This window comes from Melospiza georgiana, chromosome 1 (assembly GCF_028018845.1).
Source record: "Melospiza georgiana isolate bMelGeo1 chromosome 1, bMelGeo1.pri, whole genome shotgun sequence".
Taxonomy (NCBI): Eukaryota; Metazoa; Chordata; class Aves; order Passeriformes; family Passerellidae; genus Melospiza; species Melospiza georgiana.
Window position 1 is genome coordinate 9,348,213 of NC_080430.1, and position 23,225 is coordinate 9,371,437.

A 23,225-nucleotide genomic window follows, 5' to 3' on the forward strand; every position below is an offset into this window, starting at 1 on the left:
TCATTGGTTATTGGAATATTTCTATATAATATTTACAGTACGTTCGGTGGACTTGATTACCTAATCCTGTTACTAAGGACTGTATATTGAAATCACTAAGAGGAAAAAAAATCATTCTTAATGTAGCACATTTATTTTACTTGCCTTGGCTTAACAGAAACTCTGTCACGTTGGTTTTTGTATAATAAATATGCATGTATTTATTCTTTTAGTATAATATTCTGTCTTCACAACTGATACATGAAAGTTTGAGATTATAGAGTCATACATTTTTACTAAAATTTAGCTTTCTGATTACTTACAATGAAAACAAAAAGAAGTGGTTTTGTGCAACTGCAAGTGTTCTGTCTTCTAATAAGTTTTGATGCTGAACTTGTAAAGAATCTGTTACAGTTTTCATTAGTGTATGTTTTTGGATAGAATTGGCCTTCCATGTGTCTCTGCTCATTGCTAAGTCATTCCTTTATGGGACTTCCACTGTAACAAGTTAGGTGGTCCCTGAGAAGGGTTCTCAGACTGGACTCTCAGTGGTGTGACACTGTTTATGCATTTACAGTGTTCCTGTTATTGTGGGACTTGTGTCTTAGTTTGGGAGTTCATTGAGCATGAAGGAAGTTGCTTTAAGAAGAATGAAATCATGTGGTTCCATTTGTACTTCAGTGAGACAAAAATAAATTCCTCTCTATACATGTCTTTATGGCATGGGTGATAATGCATTTTATTACTGTCTGAGAGAGCCCTGCTCTGGAAATAGTGATTGTATTCTTCAGTCTGCTAAGGCAAGGTGGTCACAGAATTGGGACATTCTGCCAGCAGGCCTCTTACCTTATGGTGCAGTCATGTTTTGGAATAGAGTAGAAAATTCTTCATTTCTGGAACAGTGAAAGGACAACACGACTAGAGTCACTTAAAGAAGAGGAGAACATCCTTGCATAAATCATTATTTTAAAAATCAAAGTATTCACTTCATTCACTTCATCAGTAAGAGCTGATTGATCTTTCATAATCAGACTGTCTCTGAATATGGTTATCTATGAATGATTTTATAATGTGATGTTTCCAGAGAGATTGCTGATAGAGCCTGTTATTTATGTGAATGTGACTTGGACTATTGTAAAATGTCTTCCTAAGTCAAGCTTCATGTAATGAATTAGAAAGTATTTTTCAACTTCATTTATTGTTTTATATGGAAAAGAAGAAAAATAATGCTGTGTTTAAAAGTGATGTTTTTTGCTTGCAGGCTACTACAAGTCGCTTTATTTGTTAATTAACAATAAGCTTCCCTCGAGTATTGAGTATTCTGATGTTTCTCGTGTCCCTATTGCAAAAATACTTCTGGAGAATGTTCTGAAGCCATTGCACTTTACATATAGCTCCTGTCCAGAAGGTGCAAGGTAAATAAAGATAATATGAAACATCTGTGTACTCATTTGCTATAATCACATGTGCAGTTTGTTGTTGTCTAGTGTCCAGCCATTTGTTCAGTGCAGCTTGTTGATTTATTTGTACAGTAATGATTTTTTGGTAGCACTGTACATCACTGAAGCAATGTAGTTTCAGGTGTTTTTAAGAAAAAGGCAATAAAATGCTGAATGCTGCAATAAACAGAGCACAGAGAATAGCAGGTATCAGCACACAGGAATGAGGGTGTGGAAAATTTAGATGAGAGCAGAGATGCAGCTAAGGGTAGATGAAAAGAATTTCAGAGTTCAAAAGAACTTTGTGACAGATGAGCTGAGGTTTATGGAGAGAAATTACTAAGGCAGCTTGCAAGCAGAAAGAGTCAGGTGTGTAGACAGAGAGAACATGAATTCAGGTTGTATCACATGCAGTAGGGTTTTTCGTTACAATAGGATATTGTGTAAAAGGGTTTTTTTAGATGTATTTTTTTTCTTCAATATTATAAAAATATATTTTATTTCAGAATAGTTTTCTTCCAGTTCATGAAAAGTTTAAAGGATAAAATTGCATGTAAGATCATTAGGAAGAGGATTTAGTCTAAGAAGTTAATTTTTGAGAAATCTGATGTACTAGGATGGAATTAATGGAGCACATCTTTGCAGTCCTCTTGATGGATGTGTTCATACTTGTAAAATGATCTATTGTTCTGTTGGTAAAATTGTGAGAAATTTTGCCTGTATTTTCTATAGCAACAATTTTTCTTCCTTTCAGGCAGCAGATTTTTGCAGCCTTCACAGAGGAGTTTCTGGCAGCACCTTTTACAGATCAGATATTCCATTTCATCATTCCAGCGCTTGCTGATGTGCAGACCATTTTCCCTTATGAACTCTTTCTGAATGCACTATTATTAGCAGAAAGTGGATGTTCAAGAGGAAGTGATCAAGCCCCATGGCTTTTCTACTTTGTGTTAACAGTTGGAGAAACACATTTGGGTGAGCAAGCTGAGTGGACAATTCATGGATTTTTTCATGTTGGAGTTAATATGTTATGTATTTCCTCAGCATGGTTCATTGCCAAGTAAAAAGGACAGTTTGTGGATGAAAATGTTGGAGAGATCTGTTCTGTTACCTGTTCTTAGCCTTTTCATTATAAAAATGCACTAATTTGATAAGATTTGTCATAACTTGTTTTGGTCAGGCATTTCTGGTAAAATATTTTTTATAGCACGTTGTGCTCTCACTGATGATGATTTATTTCTCTGTATGTACTAGGATCCCTTTCAGAGGAAGGACTTCTTGTGTATTTGAGGGTACTCCAGACTTTTCTCTCTCAGCTGCCTGTGTCTGCTGCTGGTACAGATTGTCAAGATGCAAACAGTGATTCTGAAGATGAGGATGAAGAGATCAGTAAAATGACAACTACACCAGTAAGCAGTGCAGAATTCCTGTCAATGCATTTGTGCTACAGCAACAGCAGCAGAGATAGGCAAAAACATGATCACTCTAAGTCCACTATTTTTCTGTAGGTGTAGAAGGGAGCCTGTTTGCTTCTTAAAAATTGATGTCTGTTCCCTGCAAGCAAATGGAACTGATTGTTTACATTAAAGCAAACTCCTTACTATAACAATAGATCCAAAACTACAGATAGCATGTCTGTGAAAGTACAAAGCTTTTATTTAAAAAGAGGCTTAAAATTGCCTTTTTATGTTTGTATTTTACAGAGATTTTCTTACTCTCTGTATTCTGTAGGTCCACAATGTAGTTGAGATATCACGAAATACAGTGATACTCCAACTTAGTGGGTTTTTCTTTTCCTCATGGAAATAACTACAATTTTTATGCTGTAGAATAGGTCAGTACATACCCACTAACTCAAAAGTCCTCAAAGGGAAACCAACACCTGCTTCCTATAATAATACATAGAGACACTGTTATACATAGGACTTCTTCACTATAGTTTAAACTTATAAATAAGTCTGTGCTGACTTTAGCCTCCTGTTACTCATATCGAGACTTTGACTAACCAAAGTTGGACAGATGTAAATTCAGCATTTTCTTACTGGTTTTTATGTAATCTTTCAGAAGACACAGTCATTCAAAGGACTTAGTGTGCATGCTTTCTTTCTAGAATTTGATCAATTTCACCATATTTAAAGTCCATTAAAAAAAAACAAACAACAAAACTTAGGAAGAGCCATGCTGCCAGGGAGTACTTGCAGCATTTTACTTGAGTGTTTTTAGACGCTGCATGCTACTGTCACACCAAAATCTTTACCAGTGTAGTGTGAATAAAATACTTTCTTTGCCAGGCACACAATACTTTCTTTGCCAGTGTAAATATTGGCAGATTCTACTTGTGCCTCAGAGATGGGTGATGCTTAAGAGGTGATTAGGTAAAAACAAAGCAGTAATTTCTGTTCACAGATAACTTTAAATTAGAAAAATATCTGCTCTGAGAAGGCTTTATATAAATAATACTCTTTATTGCAGTATGTTTTTTTGTGTGTTTCTCCTGTGATTTTTGTGTATGTATTCAGTATTCTCATGCATGCCTATCATACAAAAAAAAAAGATGAGTTGGTGGGCAACCCCTCTTTCTTAAAAATTTGTAACTGGTTCACTTGTGTCCTTCAATGAGCCTGAGAGCTTTGCTCAGAGGAAGTTAGGAAAAGGTTAAGGTGGACTCAGTTGCATGCCAAGAGAAAGGATTCCTCTTCACACACTGCTGGTACTGCCCAGACATGCACTGACCACCCTGAACTTTGTTGTCATTTGTTAACCCAAGAATTGTGAATGTGAAAATACTCCTTATAAAGGGATTTAGAGTCGACATCCATTTCTGGGTTTCATGTCCAATGCTGACTGATGTCAGTGGAGAAGAGGTGATTATTCACATGTTTAATGCCAGTTAGAGATTTTGCCTAATTGTATGTAAGTATTACAGAACATACTTATAGTAAAGGCAGTATTTCCACTGGCCTCAGTGAAGAGTGGATACCAAAGCTCAACACTTACCTGCCTGGGACTTTAAATTGGTTCTTGGATCTGATAATTTTAAAACTTGGATATACATCTGTGCCTCTGTTTTATTTATTGTACAAGAAAACTTCATTCGAGTTAAATTTGGAAGTATTTTTTAATAGAAATGGGGATATCATTAAAAAAATTAAAAGTAAACTTTCCTTTGGTGTGTTTGTAGGGTGATGGGAGAATATCAGTCCAGTACATAACTGAGGAGTGCCTCAAGAAATTGGACACAAAGCAGCAGACAAACACTCTGCTGAACATGGTGTGGAGAGATTCAGCCAGTGAAGAGGTCTTTACCCTGATGGCATCAATTTGCCACACACTCATGGTACAACACCGAATGATGGTGCCAAAAGTCAGGCAAGTAGAAATAATAGTCATCTTCAGCTGCAGTACATCTAAAATTTTCTTAGATAGACTTGTTTTAAGTTCCTTGTGGAGTTTTTTCTGTATTTTCTTTTATAACTAACCAAAATAAATTAGAATTTCAGAATTTAAACAGTAATTCCAGGCAAACCAAAGAGTGGATTTTTTGTTTCTTGCTTTTCTTGCTGGTCACTATGCCCTCTCAGGATTCCTGTAAGCATTTTATCTCTTCCCTTGCTCAGAGGCAGTGTTGAGTGTCATTCTAGTAGAAATTGGACTACCTTGTTTCTAAAACATTCAGTGCTCTGAATTCCCCAGTCTCTCTGGCTAGCTGAGCACTGAAACCAACTCATTCACACCCTTTTTTAGTGTATACCAAAGTCTCTTGCTGCCTATTAAAATAATAGCTAACTATTGAAGATTGTTGTTTTTTGGGGAAGGTTTGGCACCTGAGATGAAAATAAAGGACATGTTCTTTTGTGCAGTTAATTAATTCCTAACTATTGAAAATTGCTGGTTTTTGGGGAGGGTTTGGCACCTGAGATAAAAATAAAGGACATGTTCATTTGTGCAGTATTCTTTTACAAAGATTGCAAACCACAAATGTCAGAACAGTGGGAGAAAATTTTTGACCTTTTTATTGTCAGACTGAGACCCATAAGTATTAACACTGTTCTTGTGCAAGTAGTTTGGAGTACCTGTGTAGTTGCTGGTAGTAAAGTAAGTATTCAGGGAATGTTGTAAACATATTCAAACTGCATTGTAAACAGTGATACAGAAAACTAATTAGGTGCTATCTTAGCCCAATGGTGTTTATAGCTGCTAGAGGAAGTGAGATGTCAGTGAAACTGTGATTGCTCGATTAGGGTAATTAGTTCTTTGTAGACTAATTGCATTAGAGCAGGATGTGAGACCTGAAGATCATAGCAGCAGTTGAATTAGTGTGCCAGCTTTATTGTTGCAAGTAGTACATTGCCTTGGATAGTAATTACTGAGCTTAAATGCATCACTGCTTTGACTGGGGGCTTGCTGGTGAACTGTGTGGAAAAGGGTGTTTAATGAATAAAGAAGTCACCCAACTTTAATTGTAGGAGTATGGCATCTATTTCCTCTGAAAAGCTCTGTTGGGTCTTGGCAATTATTTGTGATAACAAGCTGTTCACACATTGGATACATTCAGGAGTTATGAAAATTCTACTCAGCATCTTCTAGTAGAAAATAATTTACAAATTGTGACTTTTGAGTAGCTGGATTTTAGAAATGAGTAGTAGATACGAAGATTTCTCTCAATGATACCAGTGCAATTACTTTTGGGGTCAAAATGAACTTAATTTACACAGATATTTGGTAAATTAAAGTAGACATTTAATTACTGGTTCTGACTTAGAAGTCAGCTGTAAGTGCTGAGTTTGCCTGGGATCATAATTTCAGCAGCTGTCAGTCTTTTGTCCTGTTCTCAGTGCATTTTAGATGTGGCCTAGGTTACCAAGTAGCTATTCTAAACATAATTTTTGAGTGTTTTTTGAAGGACAGTTGATACTTATTTGTGGAATTTAGAAAGATAATTAAAAGACATTTTGTCATTAAGTTTCACTTTTTTTGTCTGGTGACTTTTTTTAATTCCCAAATTTTATCAAATTTAATTCTAGTCTTTTGAAAGATGCTACCCTTGCTTTGAAACTTTTACTTAATATCCAGAGTGAAGTACATCTGCTTAATAAAACCATGTAGAAATAGTTAAGCAAAAATAATTTATCTAAAATTATTTTTAATATACTAAGAACCAATAGTACTCTTTTATTTCGTGTTTGAAATCATACTGGGTTTAAAATAGGAGTTGTAGTTTATTTAATGGCATATCTGTGATATAAAGTAATTATAAAAACAGAAGCTTCAAATCTGAAAAATGGGATGATAAATACAGTAATAATTGAAAATAATTTTTCAGTAACAAGAAAATTGAGCTAAGATCGACACAGGATTTTGAAGGGAACAAATGACAAATATCTCAGTATTGTTTTAATAGTTCTGAGGTTTTTTCCCTCTTGGATAAAGATGAGAATTTCACAATATAGACTTGTGTCACTGTTATTGCTGAATGCTTTTTTTTTCTTGAGGCTTCTCAATACTTTTATAATTTGACTGATGATTATAATTGCTTTTATAATTTGACTGATGATGATGATATTGTGTGATGTTAGGAACATTGGTTTTGCTGAATCAGCTCAGTGTTTTCCTTGATTTTGTAACAGAGACCACGTCCAAAACAAGATGCCCACAAGTATAATAATGTAGTTTTGAAAGGAGCAAGCCTGTAAAGTTATTTTCTGATGCTGTAGACAGGGTGGTGGGATCCAGAGGTGGATAACTGGAAAAACTCATTGCTTTGGGTTAGTTATTAGGAATTTTGATGAATTCTGAAATAATTCTGGAAATATGCAATCAAGCCAACTTAAAGAAGAGGGTCACAATACAAGAAAAACCTGTAAAAACTACAAATACAAAAAAAACCCTGTACCCTGTGTTCAGTAACATTAGAGATGTAAAATAAAATCCTGATTGTAAAGGAGCCATTAAGAGTTCTGCTTGTTTTCAAAAAGGATGGGCTGTAATCTTTCCAGGATGAAGTTGCTACATATTATTGAATACTGTTTCTAAAAAAAAAGGAGAGAATTTTTTTCTTGGACTGTAGTTCTTCTGGAGAGACTTGCAGGACTTTTTTATCAAACCAATGCTTTAAATAAGTAAGCTGTGTTTCTGTAAGATATTTTGGGGTGTAATTTAATACCTTAGACTTCATCTTTGTTCCAGCTGGTGTTACATGGTGGTGGAAGCTGTGCTGGTGCTGGGATGTCAGTGGCTGTCAGTGCCTGAGCAGTGCCCTGCGTTCACTGCCTTGGGTTAACAGCTGCACAGTCCCTGTTCCTCACTGCAGCTGCTCATCTCAGCCTGTGGCTCAGCCCTTCTCTGCTGTGGTGTGAGCAGCCTGTGTTCACATGTGTGCTGAGATACCCAGGTTTATGGTCATTCTTTGGGCAGCATTCTGACACTGCGGTGTTTTTCTTAAAGCCAACATCATTGCATATGCAGTTTTAATCTTCTTTTTTTAAGCTTTGCTTTTATGTTCATGGTCCAATACAAATAGAGGTAGAAGCATAAAGCAGCCTAAAGATCAGGAGAGTGCATTTAGCAGTGGCTGTGCTGCTGTCTCATGCCTGTGACACCTCTCAGTTGAGCAGTGACAGAATCTCTGCCCCAGCAGCAGTGACCTGTCACAGGCTGTATGAGCTCCTCTCATTCTGCTGGATTCTCTTCATTAACTTAAATGGTCTCAGTGGGAAACTGAGCCCAATTTATGACCTAGACTGAAAATCTTGCCTTTAACTAATTAACTTGTAGTGGTGCCTCAGCTAAATTAAGCTTAATGGGTCATTTAATCTGTCCCATTGCACAGGAGGAATTTGACACTTTTTTTAAACCAGAGGTGCTCAAAATGCTAATGTGGCAAGTAGACATAAATCATGTGGCCTTTGTGGACAATTAGATACCTAGGGAGAGAAACAAGGGTCTAAATAAATGATCGTTATGTACTTACTTTTGGGAACAGATAATTTAATTTGGTATGATTAAAATTGATACTTAACAGGAATCACTAAAGTGAATTTAACTCTATCACAGCCTGAGGTTGAGGCAGTGTTTTTGCACTTGAAAAAAGTTTATCCTTTCTGGTAGCAGAGAAATGTTGCTTTCTTCCAAACAGTTGTGCTAAATCTTAATATTGGACTTTACAGAAAATCTATTAATGAATCCATTGCATAAAACATGTATAATGATCTCATAGTGAAGAAGTTGGTGGCATTCAGTGAGATTTTCAAGAAAATTCAAACCTCTAGATATAAGGAATTTAAACTTTAGCTGCTTCAGTTTTTTTAGAATAGTGCAAATATTGAAAATGAAACCCCTGAGTTAGATTTTATAAGTTAACATAAAAATCAAAATGCCTGTAATATTTTTTATTTCTAGTTCTTTTTCTGTTTTTTTTTCTTTTTCTTAAAAAGAAAAAGTGGTCAAGACTATTTTGACACTCAAAACCAGATATATATATATGTATTAGCTGATCTTGAAACTTTGTGTATTCCTAAGGCTTTTTCCTCAGGATGTATGAGCCATCCCTGTACTCTTTTTCAGTTTATCAGGAATTTTTGCACTGTGTCATTTTAATGTAGCTCTACTTGGAAAGGCCGTTTTTAAACAGATGAACATCTTTTATCTGCCAAGGAAAAAGATCAAATAAGGTAGATTTTGACCTATTTTGATTCTCCAAGTTGTTTTTTTTTTTTTTTTTTTTTTTACTTAGTTGTTTTTTGCTTTTCACAGTGTTTTTTTTTTTTTATCAGTGTGAAACCAAAAATTTTGAAACTTTATTATAGCTGATTTTGTGTAACTACAACTTTCCAAAGTCATCCTTGCATTTTGTTTATTTTCTTTTTTGTATTTTTTGGTTACAGTTGTCATTTTGAACTTTGAAAGCCAGTTTCTGTACTTGGAGTGGGAAGGTAGTTGGTTTTTTCTGCCATCTTTACTTTTGCAATGGATTAAATTTCAGGTGAATCTAGCAATGCAATTCCCTTTTAACACACTGCCCAATTCACCATTCTGTGTTCAATTTCCAGTTCTGTATTTGTTTTCTGGTCACAGCACAGAAACTTTAGAGTGGAAGCTTTAGAGCAGATGAATTCATTTGCTTCATAGTTACAGTTATTTCATATTAATGAAACAGGCTGTTGGTGCCATCTTCTACCTAATGTGCATTTTTGTACTTAAGCAGATTTTCAGGAAAGGGAAATGTGAAAGTTGAATTAATTCAGCATTTCTGAATCTGAGCCATGAAACAGAGCAGTTGCTACAATTGACTGCCTGAATCATGGATATGGAATAAAAATGGCTTCAACTTAGGCAAAGGTTATTATTATAAGCTCTTAAGGTTTGTCCTTTTTTCCCCTTCATTACTGCTGAATATTGCTGGAATGAAAAAATGAATTACATTATGATAGGTTCATTGTCCATAATGTTTGTTCATTTCTGCTCAAACTGGTACATAATTTCCAGGGATGATTGAGAAATTAACAAGTTTTTACTTGGAAGCTGCGTGAGACCTGAAGGCAAGGTGCCAAATTACTTTTCATTTTAAATGTGAGGCTGAAAACTGAAGGTCACTGTGGAAATTTCTCATTTCAAAAACCAAGACATCTGAGCTATCATACAGATATTTAAACGGTAAAATACAAATCCTTATTCTAAATTAGCTAGGTATGATAAGGCTGTCCTTACATGTTAATGCATAATTTTCACCAAATGTCAAAATAATGTGACTTTAGAAGGGAATGGAATTCTCATGTATCAAATTCAGCTTGAATTTTTTTGAAAAAAACACAGTAGAATTTAATGTAACAGCGAAGCACATCTTAAACTGGCATAAGTTGCAGTTGCTTCGAATTGACTTGGACTTGGTAATGTTCCCAATGTGCAATTTCTCTGAAATAAGTGAAGCTCCCAACTCTTTTTAAATGTAATGATCTATGCATTTAAAATTCAAAGAGGCACACTACAAACTCAAGGCTGCTTGTTTCATTTCCCATTTTCCTGCATGGCCCTAGTTGTTTCCAGAGCTCCCTGTAGCTGTGAAAGGATCCTTTGTGCTCAGTGAGTTCTGCCTCCTGCTGCTGCATCCCAGATCTGTCTTGGGGGCTGCAGGTGAGCTGGGAGCCCGAGGAAGGGGCCAGCTCAGGACTGAGGCTGTGCTTGTGGGAAGGCAGAAGGAGCCAGGGGTGTTTGTGAGAGGGTGTGTAGGTGTTCTTGTGTGGGAGTTAAACCATTCTCCAATGTTTTAAAACCTTTAATGATATTTTACTTTTTTTTTTCTCTAATGAAATGTGTGCTTCTTTTCCTTTTGCCATCTGGCAAATGTTTATTTCCATGTGGTCCACAATAATATTTTGTTTTCTGGCAGCAGATAGCCTCCCCTGCCTGCTCCTATTTCCCAGCCTCCCATCTCTTTTATGCCTGGTCACAGAGAATTTTGATGTTACAAAACTGTTGGCCACTGAGAGATGTTGACCTCAGTATTTGTTTTACTTATTTCCTAACAGACATTAGGAGACCTAGGAAAGTAGCATCTAGAAAAAATAACTGAGTGTTGTTCTTTGATACCTGAAAAAATGACTGTTTGGTCAGCGAAATCCATTTTGGTTCCTAGAAGTTTTAAATGATTGTGTCTCATATATTGTTTCCTACAAGGGGAAGAAAATGCTAGGGATGACTTTTTAGTTTCAGGAAGCTTTTATTTCTCTTTTCTCTAAGAAGTTTTTGATAGTGTAATCATGTCTGAAGTAATATGGTTAAAGTCAGTCCTGTGTATAACTGGCTTGTGAAATTACACATTTACAAACTAGTAAGAAATTTTCAAACAATAAGCAATTTTCAGTTTACAGGTGGATTAGTGCACATGTAGCAGTCCTGACATTGTTCCATTGATGTTCTATTTCTCTCTGCCAAGCTGAGTATATCAGTAAAATTGCTATAGTTCTGACATAAATGAAGGTATTTTAATCTACCTTCTGCAAAAAATTGCTGTATTTATTATTGTCAGAAGAACCACAGAATTGGCCTATTAACTAGTTTGGTTTAACTTCCTGTATTAGAATTTAAAAGGTCCCAGATTATTAATTCATTGTTACATTATTATTATTAATATATGTTGAATTCAGCAAAAGACTAGAAATGTGGGTTTATATTGTAGGGTTTGTTGCTGGAATAATGAAAGCTGTTATTTATATTGCATGGTTTGTTGCTGAGATAATGAAAGTTGTTATTTTTAGTATAAGGTTTTATATACTCAGTTGTCATTTTTTGGGTTTTTTCCATACTTGATCAGAATAAGACCTTTCATGTGGAAAAAGTAAATTTAAATTATTTCTGAGAAATGCTTGACTGGAAAGTTCTTATAGAAACATTTGTGTCTGGTGAATTTTGAGTATTTTGGATGACCCAATTAATTTAACTTTTTGCAGGCTGCTTTATAGTTTAGCCTTTAATGCCAGATTCCTGAGGCATCTTTGGTATTTGATATCTTCAATGACGACACGGATGATTACAGGGTATGTATTGTACCATCTCTGGAGCTGATTCTTTGTTAAAGTAGAATATCTGGTGAAGAGGAAATGGGACAGTTAGAGGTATGGTTACTTACCTCCTGTGATTTCATAAAACTGAGCAAAATCTTGGAAATCAGACAGAATAAAGAGACTTATTTAAAATGAGTGTAATATTTGGTAGTTCTTGCAGTGCTTACAAGCATCACTGGAGCAAACACCAAAGCTCCAGGTGGTTCATGCCAAGTGTGTGAGTTTTATCTCACATGCTCTGACTAGTCCAGAAATAGATGGTGGCAGAAGCACTTTCCTGGGAGCTGAGGCAGTACAGGTGTGTTCAGTGCTGACATGCAGAGGATTATTCTCTTTGCTTTGTGTCTCCAAAGTATCTGCAGTCTGTATTAGTTAATTTGCCATGCAGACACTGAGGTACCAATAACAAGAACTTCTGAGGAGTAACCTTATTTTTCAGAAATTGAAAACAATAATTATTTAACAACAGAAAATACCGTTGTTACACTGCTGTTGGAGCTACTACCACATTATTTTACCAGAATGCTGAAGGTAGTACTGTCATAGAGTGTTTTACTAACCCTCTCTTTTACACTGCATTTTGTATTTTAAGGTCTATGGTGCCACTTCTTCAAGTGATTTCAAGAGGCTCTCCGATGTCCTTAGAGGACTCCAGCCGAATTATCCCTCTCTTCTACCTTTTCAGTTCTTTGTTTAGTCACTCACTTATTTCTATTCATGATAATGAATTCTTTGGTGACCCAATAGAAGGTGAGTTTCAAACATGCTAAATAGCAGTGCTTTGTAAAATGTTTTTGTCTGAGGCTGGAGGGCTCCCTGGGCAATGATTTGCTGACATCTGGGAGGAAGGATCTTCTGGCCTGGCTTGCTGATGGTCCCCTGAGCACTCAGCTGTCAGCTGGCTCTTTTATGGTGATTGCACTTAGAAAAAAAGAGAGAAAAATTAATGGGCTGCACCTTGGGAACCCTAGCTTTACACAGGGTCTGATATGGAAGTTCTTAATCATGATAATTTTTAATGAGTTAGTGAAGAGAGTGAACTTCTTCTGGACTGAACCTGTAGTTTAATGTATAAATTTAACATAGCAGGAATCACAAAAGAGATCAAGGGGATATTGTAATTAAAATAATTGTAACTGCACACAATAATATTTAATCTCCTTTCTAAATTTTTACTCATTCTTTTTTTGGATGATGTTTCTTTTCTCTAGATTACTTGTGTGAATATTAAAGTTGAATTAAATAATTAGGGTTTTAAAAAGTAATTTAAGGAAACTTAAGCTTGTGTTCAATGTAGTTGTAGGTCAAAGACAATCATCAATGATGCCTTTTACACTAGAAGAGCTTGTAATACTGTCCCGCTGCCTTCGAGATGCCTGTCTGGGAATCATCAAGCTGGCTTACCCAGAAACCAAGCCCGAGGTTCGGGAGGAATATATTGCAGCATTTCGAAGTGTTGGAGTGACAAAAAACACAGAAATGCAGCAGTGCATACAGACAGAACAGAAAAGGTGGATTCAGTTATTCAAGGTAAATTCTGGCAATTTTCAGAACATAGCTGAGTAAAATTGTAATGATTCTGCTGAAGATATGAAATTAGGTTTTTGTCCCTGTAATTTTATTGCTGTTGCAACAAGGAATATGGATTTGGGAAGATTGCTGTTTGGCATATAGGCTAAACTTCAAGTAACTAAATTCTGATAACTGTAAAAATTTTTTTTTCTTCTGACAATTCTTAATTTTCTTCTTGCTTGTCTTGTTTATAAAACAGTTACTGTGTAAAATATGGGGTTTAACTTGGACTTTCATTAACCAAGGTGCTTAAGCATGTTATCATGACTTTGTATAGGTGTGAAATTCTAACAAAATCTAATGATTATCAGATACTTCTGTATTAGAGACTTCACTATACTGGTACCATGCTCTATTGTTTTTTTTGTAATCTTCTAAAACCTGTTGGTATTCCTCATTTTGGGTTTGCTGGAATCTAAAGGGAAGGTGAATCTGGCTTAGCAAATGTGAATTTAATGTATGTTCTTTCTGGGGATCTACCAGTGTTTTTCTGCTGGCTTTATCCGTGGCATCCTAGCAAAGACATGAGTTAAGAGAAGCTGAAAACGTTAGCAGAAAAAAAACCCCAATATAACTGTTGCTGAGAAAAAGGAGTGCTTGACTTGTCATGAAAATTCTGCAGCAAACACATCTAGTCAGCTAAAATTGCTCATTAAAGAAGTGGGAGCAGAAGAAATGCATTTTCCAAATTGAATGCCAGATTTACAGTCTGTTTAATACTGGCGACCTCTCGCACACTAATGTTCAGTTCGAGTCATCAGCTGTCCCTTCAGGTCTTTTATCACTGCTTTTGTCAAGCTATCTATTTAATTGAAAGAAGTTAATTGAATGAAAATGATCAACTAAGCTTGTATTAATATTGCTAATGGAACTTTCTTCTTGGCCATGTTTGGAGAAAGATGTCATGCTAGACTTTAGGAAAGGCCCATTAAGGCTTGCACTTAACCTGATGGGCTAATTAAGGAATGCTTATTCATTCTACAAGTCTAAGGTAGCCTCTATCCAGCCTATTCTGCCTGATTTTACAACACATTTCACTTATGAGCATAAGCATTAATAGCAGTGAGAGTAACTGATAATGTTTTGATTGCTTTGAATACAGTCCTAATGCACCACTGAATCTGTAATTTGCACAGATTGATCTAATATGTGTTTGCACAATGTAATTTAATTACTTGTCTTTAAATTGCCAAATAAACTTTTGATTTAAAGGTCACTAATGAAACCCCCAATATGTGTTTTTTTCTGAGAAAGATGTCAGACCAGGGGTATTTTTATGCATGCAGTTTGTATCATGCCTCCTTCTTTTTGTTTGCTTTAGTTTGTTATGCTTAATCAATCTTTGTGTAAGTTGGTGGATTTCAGGTGAATTTGATCATATTTTGCTGTCATTCAGAGAGCTGTAAATTTCTGAGTTACTTTGTCCCACTCTGGCAGTCTGAAATTAAACTTGTAGTAGAACTGTCAAAACTGAGTGTACTCTTACTATGTTCAGGAGCCAGAGTTGTCTTCCATCAGCTGAACTGGAAATATAAATCTTGAGGGTATCTGGAAGGCTCCAGTTCTACCCCAGAAAAGAATATAATAGCAAAGCTTCCCTTCTTTGCTTCTTCAGAAGCATGTTTGTTGTTACAGATAAAAATTGAACATGGCTAAAGTTAATGTCCTCAAGAACACTCCTGTGTATGGCTCTGAGTCTTTCCTGACAGCAGCTTCAAAAAATTGCTTCCTGCCAGTAAGCAGGCAGCAGTACCTTCTTCTAAATCATTAAAACAAAGCTAAAGTAGTTAATTATAAATTCAAGTAGAAACTGCTTTTTCTTTCTTTTGCACTATGTCAAATATATCTATCAAATATATGGGATTTATCTTTGCTAAAGCTTTTGCAAGCTGCTGGTGGAAAAAAAGCACATTTTTTCCTTATAATCTGTGCTTTTAATTTCTCTTTTTTCTTTTAACTCCTCACTTCTTTTGTGTATTTTCAATACCTCTGGTGTCTAATAAAATACATATGTGTATACATGAAGTGAATTAAATTATATATAAATATATATATATGTTATATATTATTATTTAATGTATTATATAATGGTAAATCTGGAAACAGTGAGGCTGCTGATAATGATGTGCATATTTGCTAACAGATTGGAGGTCTTTGGTAAGATTTACATGTGAAAATGTCTTCAACAGACTCCTCCATTTTTGGCTTGGTAGAATGATAGTATAGTCAACTATACAGATTCCATAGAAAATCTTAAATCCATTTTCATATACTCATAACTTTGTTAAACAGAAGAATTATTTCACCATCTTGAGTTAATCCTGTGAAATCAAGTTTCTAATTTTGCTGAAGTTTAATTTTAAATGCTGCTTGCACTGGATACTTTATTGGAAAGAAATCCCCATTTTAATATTTTTATTGTAGTACATCTTTCCTTTCCATGGAATACATACTTAGGAAAGTTTTTACAAAGGAGTGCTGAGTTGTGGTGCCAGCTGGGTTGGTGTTCTCAGTACCAATGCATTCTGCAGGAGAAACTCCAATTTCACCTAATCTGATTCAGCTTCCTTTAAGGTTTCTTTAGCTGCTTGTAAAATATTGTATTTTCATTGCCTCCATGTAGATAGTCTTTTCTGATTTTATTTTCATTTTAAAAAACATTTGCCTCACAGTGGTAATGGGACCATAGAGCTTCAGTGATTCATGTAACCTGCACTGAATTTTATAAGGGAAAGGTGATGAAAATTCCCATGTAATCAGACAGTTCACTTAATAGCATTCTTTGTTCTGTCTTGAATAAAGACATTACCTTAAAGACTGGATGTTAAAAGCTCTTTTGTGTAGCATCTAGACCCAGAATCTTTTAGAAGGCCCATTGAACTTTGTTACTGTTGGCACCTGTCTATTAAGACTGTCTTTTAGCAAGATTATTTCTATGAAAAACCCTGTGTACACTTTTTTCTTACTCATTTTTCAAGTGCTGTACTTTGAGTTTGCCAAACAGATGGCTGATCATTGTAGCAGTGATAATGTCTTTTTAGCCTAGTAATTTACTATTGTATTGATTCCACTTAATTATGTTTTATGTAGTGGTGGGTGAACTTGATTCAGCTTTGGACAGAAGGCATGCAGCTGAGTATGGCAGCTCTGCTTGAGGTGGAGAATTTGTTAGCTTGGTTTCTCTACTTACTTTCATTTTTTTCTGGATTGGAGGAAACTTCCAGGAAAAACACTAACATTGAAAAGATTACCTTAGTGATCACTATAACAATTTTGCTTCTCAATTTTGCTAGAAAGATAAAAGAACATGATGTACATACCTAATGTACATTGTGTGTATACTTGATTTGGTGTTATTTCTTTAAATAAGGAGTTTAATGTTGATAATGATTTGTTTGGGCTTCCTTGAACTGGCATGCAGCACTTCAGGTGTGCAGTACTGCTAAATCCTATGTACTGCTGGTTCCTAGATTTTGGAATGACATGTTAATAAGCCAAGTTTTTTGATGTCTTGCAGGTGAACCATGATTACTTAATTTCATTCTATTTAACTCTAACAGCAAGTTGTTGTGAGTTAAAAAAAATAAATGGCAATTTTATATGTTACTGATTTTTTAAAAAAAAACTTTTGCTTTGTGAATTATGTAATTTCATTCACAATGCTTAGTGTATTCTGAATGTATGTGTTTCTGACACCTAGGTCATCACAAACTTAGTGAAAATGTTGAAATCTAGAGATACAAGGAGAAATTTCTGTCCACCAAATCACTGGCTGTCAGAACAAGAAAACATTAAAGCAGATAAGGTAAGAGTCATGTCCTTTTCCACCAAGCCTTACAGGTGCCAAATTTTCAATGGTAAAGTCTTTGATTCCTGACAGTATTGGTGATGTTGATGCTGCACAGATTATATGATTTAACACCTGGAATAATGTTGCTTTTCTCTAATGTAGGAGTCTTGCCTCTGTTAAGAAACTTGTATGTTAAAGCACATTTCTAATCAGTAAAGGGGAACTTGCCCTACAGTGCAAGAGTGTAAATCATTGGCATTTATAGCAGAGGAGAAGGGGGAATCTGGTAGCACATAGTTGCATCTTCTCATAGTAAAAATGCTAAATTAAATAATTGCTCTATAGTGGGGAAAATTCTCTTTTAAAATAAAAGAAAATTCAGCAGCATTTTCTGTACTTACTTCACCTAGAAATGACTTTATTTTTCTAAGAGCTTTTGAAAAAAATGACATTGATGTCAAAAAGTGTGTATGTGTGTGCAAAAGAAAAAGCTAATACCTGCTGTGTACTAGATTCCTGTGAATCATGACACATGCTCAGTAAAAAATAAACAGAATATTTGATATCTCAAACTTCAAATTTGGCTTCTCTAGTGTCCTAAATACCAGAACTGAATGTAACATTGTGTGGTATTTTTAAATACAGGGCATTTATATTGTACTGTTGTTAATTGTGCAGCACTCCTGTAAGGCACAAGTGTAAGGAGGGATCGGCAGAAATGAAGATGTCTCAAGATGTGTCAAGGGAAATATAGGTTGGATAGTAGGAAAAAGTTTTTCACAGAAAGGGTGATAAAGTTCTGGAATGGCTGCCTGGGGTGGTGGTGGAGTCCCCATCCCTGGGTGTGTTTAACAAAGCCTGGATGTGGCACTGGGTGCCAGGGTTTGAGGTGTTGGGGCTGGGTTGGACTCAGTTATCTTTAAGGTCTCTTCCAACCCAGTGATTCTGTGAATTCCATGAATTAAGACATTCAGACACACTCCAGCATGTGACAGCTCTGTGTATTTAGTGTGCAGCAGTAAATGATAATGTGTAATTAGTCCTGTTTAACTGTGAAATCCTGTTCATCTGTGAGGTCACACAGCTGTACGTGCCATCGGCCAGACACGTCTGGAGAGTCAGGAGGATGGGGAGGATAGGACCCCTGCAGTCCACTCTGGATGGTGAGACACTGTCCTTGCAATTTCAGCTTTGCTAAGTCAAAAGAAGAGATTGCTTTATGCAAAGAAATCTGTCTTCTCTAGAATGCAGTTGAGCATTTTGTAGTAAAATCTTGCTAACCAAAAGCAAGACAATCTTTCATAGTTTTGGTTAAGATATTTTTAAAAATTGTGTACTTGTATGCATGTGTGTAAATCTTTAGAATATGTCATGTTATTTGATTTAATAATTTCTTTGCCCAAGCTTCCACTGGCATTGATGAGGTGGAGAAATGATGTGTTCTTAAAATAATGTATTAATTTGTATAATAGGCAGTTGCATAGAACAGAAGATGTAAAGCATTGAGATTTTGCTTTTATTGTATACTCTAAAGAAACATTTTTGTTATGTATTAAACTGTTACAAACAGGCTTTGTATGGTAAATATTAATTACTGTTTATAAATATTTTATCTAATTAGATAAGGCAGAAATGTAAACCTCTGAAGTACTCAAAATACCAGGATTTTATGGAACTTGCAGAGAAAAATTAGAGAATGCGACAAATTTAGCAATCAGGGTAAATTTACACCAGATTGTTCCAATATGCTTTCTCATGTAGACCGTTGGTTTCTTCCAGCTTTTCAAACCTTTTCAGCTTCACTGTTCTAGAATTTTACCTCTCTGTGATCAGGTAAAATAATCATGAGATCACTGGAACTTGTACAGAATTAATAATGAATTTAAAATGGGGCCTTTAAGCAGCAAAATGATTCATCTACAAGAAGTCCTTGCTCTCTTTCAGGATGATGCAATCTGCTTGAGTTGGTTTAGCCAGATCCAGTAGATCATGGAAGGACTGTAGCCTTTGAATGCTGCTGTAGGGTTGTACAGAATTAAAAGCTTTGGCCAGAGGGGAAGCCTAAAGACTTCTAGTGATAATTTTTATTTGAGTAGCTACAATGGTAAAAGTTAATTTTGATTACCTTATTAGTGTAGTTGCCAGATAATAACTAGTTGGCTCACTTGAAGTACTGCTGAGAATTATTGATTATATATTTTTCCAGTTGGTTTCTTTCTTTGGAAGTCACTGCTTCTCAACATCAGCAATCCTTGTTTCTTTCACTGACCTACATGACTCTCCACAGCTGTTTATACTGTCTGGATATTCTCCACTGCCAAACCTATTCCACATTTATCACTTCCACATTCTCCTGCTCTCCTTGCCCTCACACCTACACTGCATTGAGGTTTTCCTTCTCCAGCTGCCTCCACTTCTCTCCATTTCATGCCTCTCCTGCTGTAGGCAGCTGGGGAATGAGGAATGCCTGTGCTGTGCAGGTGTGAGCAGCTGTGTGCCCTCCTGTTCCTGGCTGGCTCCAGGTGAGCTGGCACACTGAGCACTGCTCTCCTGGCTGTTGCTAAAGGAATTTCTCCTCTCTGGCCTGTGAAAATTTTCACAGTATTTGTTATTTTTGAATTTCCTATTCTCTGCCAAAGTTAAAGTTCAGCTGATGAACTCAAGAGGTGTGTTGGAGGAAAGATGGCACAGTGTGTTCATGTAAACCTTGTTTTCATACAAAGTCAGGCTAAAAAGAGAGTGCAGTCAACATGAATGTGTGAAAACAAGCAGGTAACCTCGTGCACATGACTTGTTAAATCCCTCTTGACTCCATATGGGTTAAAGCCAATTAGCATGAAAGTACTGCTGAATCACATATGGCCATGTTTATTTGTGCTTTTTCATTTACTTAAATGGCAGACTTGTGAGTTCTAAATGCCCTCTGTATTGATGACTCCATCCCATATTTCTCTCTAAAGAAAGAAGCTGTGATGGAGAAATGCAGATAAAATTGACTAATTGACTGAAATAATTGAACTGTCGAAGTCATGTAGTAGTTTACCTTTGCTGTACATGCACTTTTCATTTAAAATGATTTTAACTGTTAGCTTAATAGGCTTCATACATTGACTTTAATTAAAAATGTTTACTAAGTAAACTAAAGATAATCACAAATCAGCATTTTGTCAGAAATTCCAAAGGCTTGCAATGTTGAAACCTGCTCCCAATGAATATATATCAAGATTAGTGATGTTTAGGGTCATATCCTATTAAATTGGTCCTTAAAATATCCCTACTTCACGTTCTTTGAGGATATAAAAAAGAAATAAAAAAGAACATTGAAGTGTTCAGTCCAGAAGATTGCAGAAGATGCTTGTCACCATGTGTAGAAGTCAAAGATAAAACTTAGAAACTGTAATTAAAAACTTATAGACAGGGTAGTGACATGAAGCATTTACTTATTTTGTAATACATTCTATGTGTTCAGACTCTGGAGTCTTTTTTCAGAGGTGATTATTAAACATGAGAATGAAACAAGCAAGGAACTGTGGGTGTTGTTACCTCTGTAGACTGGAGTCAGGTGCACCTTTGGCCACAGTGGCTCATCAGTGAGCAATACTGACTGCACTTAATTAATTTACAGTCAGGTGTGTGCTCACCAGCTGAGTTTCCTCCCATAAAGTTAGAGCAGGATTGTCATTTCTACTGTGCATCACCAAAAGTTCAGTTGCTTCCTAAAAATACCCTGTGAGTTCAAAGGAGCTGCACAGTGGTTTGGGAACTGCATGAATTAGTCTCTCTGCTGTGACTTCTTGGATTCTTCTCCAAGATTTTTGTGTTAAATACATTATACAGGTTCATGATGGTGCTTTCACTGTTTCTGCAGTCACTGGGATTTAATGTGGTCTCTGTGACTTTACTGTTAGGGGAGAAAACTCACTGAAATAAATGTTATCTTTCTGGTGGTTTCCTTAGATTTGCTTTAATTCTTAAAGTTTTTACCAAAAATGACTTGATTGGAATTAGAATATGTAGTTGAAAGCACAGTAACTGTAAAATATTCTGAACATGAGAATAGGAATATTGTCTATTCCTGCAATGAAAATTCTAAATCATCACTTACAAATTGTCTTCTGTCATGTATTTTTTCCTAAGCTTTTCCTAAGGAGATTTTTATTCTGAATAAAAATAGAGGTACAGAAGTACATATTTTTATATGCATTTTGGTTTTGTATGTTTTCAATACTTATATTTCGGTTTGCCTGTAGCAACTAATGTTTAAGGAAAGGTAAGGCTTTGAGTGAGTATGCAGTAAATAAACTATTTTAATGTATGTGTTTTTATACAAAGTAGATTGAGTCACTTGATACAAAAGAAATTGTTTTAAAAAAATGTTCTTTCCAAAATTTTAAAAATTATTATTTCTGTTTTAAGTGGGTTTGGAGCCAGCACCTCTTTCTGTATCTGAAGAACGACAACTTGCAATTCTGACAGAGCTACCTTTTGTAGTTCCTTTTGAAGAAAGAGTAAAGGTACCTAATTTCTAATTTAATATGCAATTGGTGGTTTTGGTTTTGAGTAAGTGTAAAAAGAGCACTTAGTGAAGTAGAAGCTGGATGAATTCCCTACAGAAGGATATGGCATTCTGCTCTGTTTTTCTGCAGTACTCATGCAGCAGCTGAACATTTGAAGTTACTGACTTCTCTTTTACTTTCCTGCTTATGTTGCCCTTAATAATATTTGCATTAAAGTTAGGAACATTTATTCTGAGCCAGCTGAGAGCAGTTTGCAGTCCTGGCTCAGAGATGGCTCTACCTGATTGCACCCTCTTGTGGTGGCACAGCACTGGCTCTTGTGTGCTGTGCGAGAGTGCAGGGTCACAGCTGGGGACTCAGGAGCACTCATGTGCTCCAAATGAGATCATGGATCTGCATTCTGGGAAATTAACACCTACAGATTGAGTTCCTGCATTCATAGCTGAGTAGCTGAACTTTATTAGAGTGTATACTTTAAACTTGCAAGATTCTTGTACTTGATTGATTGGGTTTGCTTATGAATGGTTTTGAGATTTTATAGATGTAATTGTTAGTTCCATTACCTATTTCAGTTTGCATCATTAATATTATTAAAGCTTTTTTTTTTTTCTGCTAAGCACATTTTTTAAAAACTGGTTTCCTTTTCAACAATATCAGTTATTTCAAAACTGCTCCCCAAATTGTCTTGGAAATGTTCCTTTTAAAGACACTATCAAAGGAATTAAGAGTAAATCATTAGGGAAAGTCAGTCTTTATTTGTCAAAATACAGAGGTAGCTTTGGTAGAAAATGTGTGTTTTTTTTCTCAGGCTTCTATGAAACAGTTGTTCCAACAAAACATCTTATTACTGTATGGCAATGGCACACCAGGATTACAGGGAAATGATAGGAACTGATCTCAAGCAGGGATCTCTATGTCATGACTTAGTCACTGCCTTCCAGCCTCTGGACTTCTTAAAGCTGTGTTGAGATGCACACATGTTATGCTTTTGGAATTCATAACGTTTTTTTGGAATTGGAATTCATAGAACCTTGTGTGCTTTTATCACAAAAACTGAAGTAACAATGGCACGAGAGCTTGGAGATGAGGGTAAAGCTACAGCTGATCTTCCATAGTTCAAGGAGAGGAGATCCTGTTACACTGTGTTTTGGAACAAGTGTGTACAGTCCTTTTTGTATAAGAGTGGGAGTCAGCATTCCTTGGAGTCTCCCACTGCCTCTACAGAGCAAGTAACAATAAGGGAAGAAAATACCATGATCATAATAAGTTTTTTTTTTTCCTTTTGGTCAGTTGCTGTCTATTGCTCTGTAATTTATTATGTAAGCTCAGTGCTGCTTCTCTGTGGGGGCTGTTCCATGTGCCCTTTCAT

At 35.8% G+C, this 23,225-nt stretch overlaps 1 protein-coding gene across 1 annotated transcript in view; it reads left to right on the top strand.

Moving 5' to 3' along the window:
* UBE3C (ubiquitin protein ligase E3C) overlaps positions 1-23,225 on the top strand; it is a 74,596-nt gene that overhangs the window by 18,878 nt on the left and 32,493 nt on the right. Inside the window, exons 7-16 of the mRNA XM_058021149.1 lie at positions 1,241-1,394; positions 2,173-2,393; positions 2,673-2,827; positions 4,600-4,787; positions 11,864-11,950; positions 12,570-12,727; positions 13,275-13,507; positions 17,250-17,354; positions 18,415-18,502; positions 21,756-21,853. Coding sequence (XP_057877132.1) covers positions 1,241-1,394; positions 2,173-2,393; positions 2,673-2,827; positions 4,600-4,787; positions 11,864-11,950; positions 12,570-12,727; positions 13,275-13,507; positions 17,250-17,354; positions 18,415-18,502; positions 21,756-21,853 — 1,487 coding nt within the window. The remainder of the gene's footprint in view (positions 1-1,240; positions 1,395-2,172; positions 2,394-2,672; positions 2,828-4,599; positions 4,788-11,863; positions 11,951-12,569; positions 12,728-13,274; positions 13,508-17,249; positions 17,355-18,414; positions 18,503-21,755; positions 21,854-23,225) is intronic.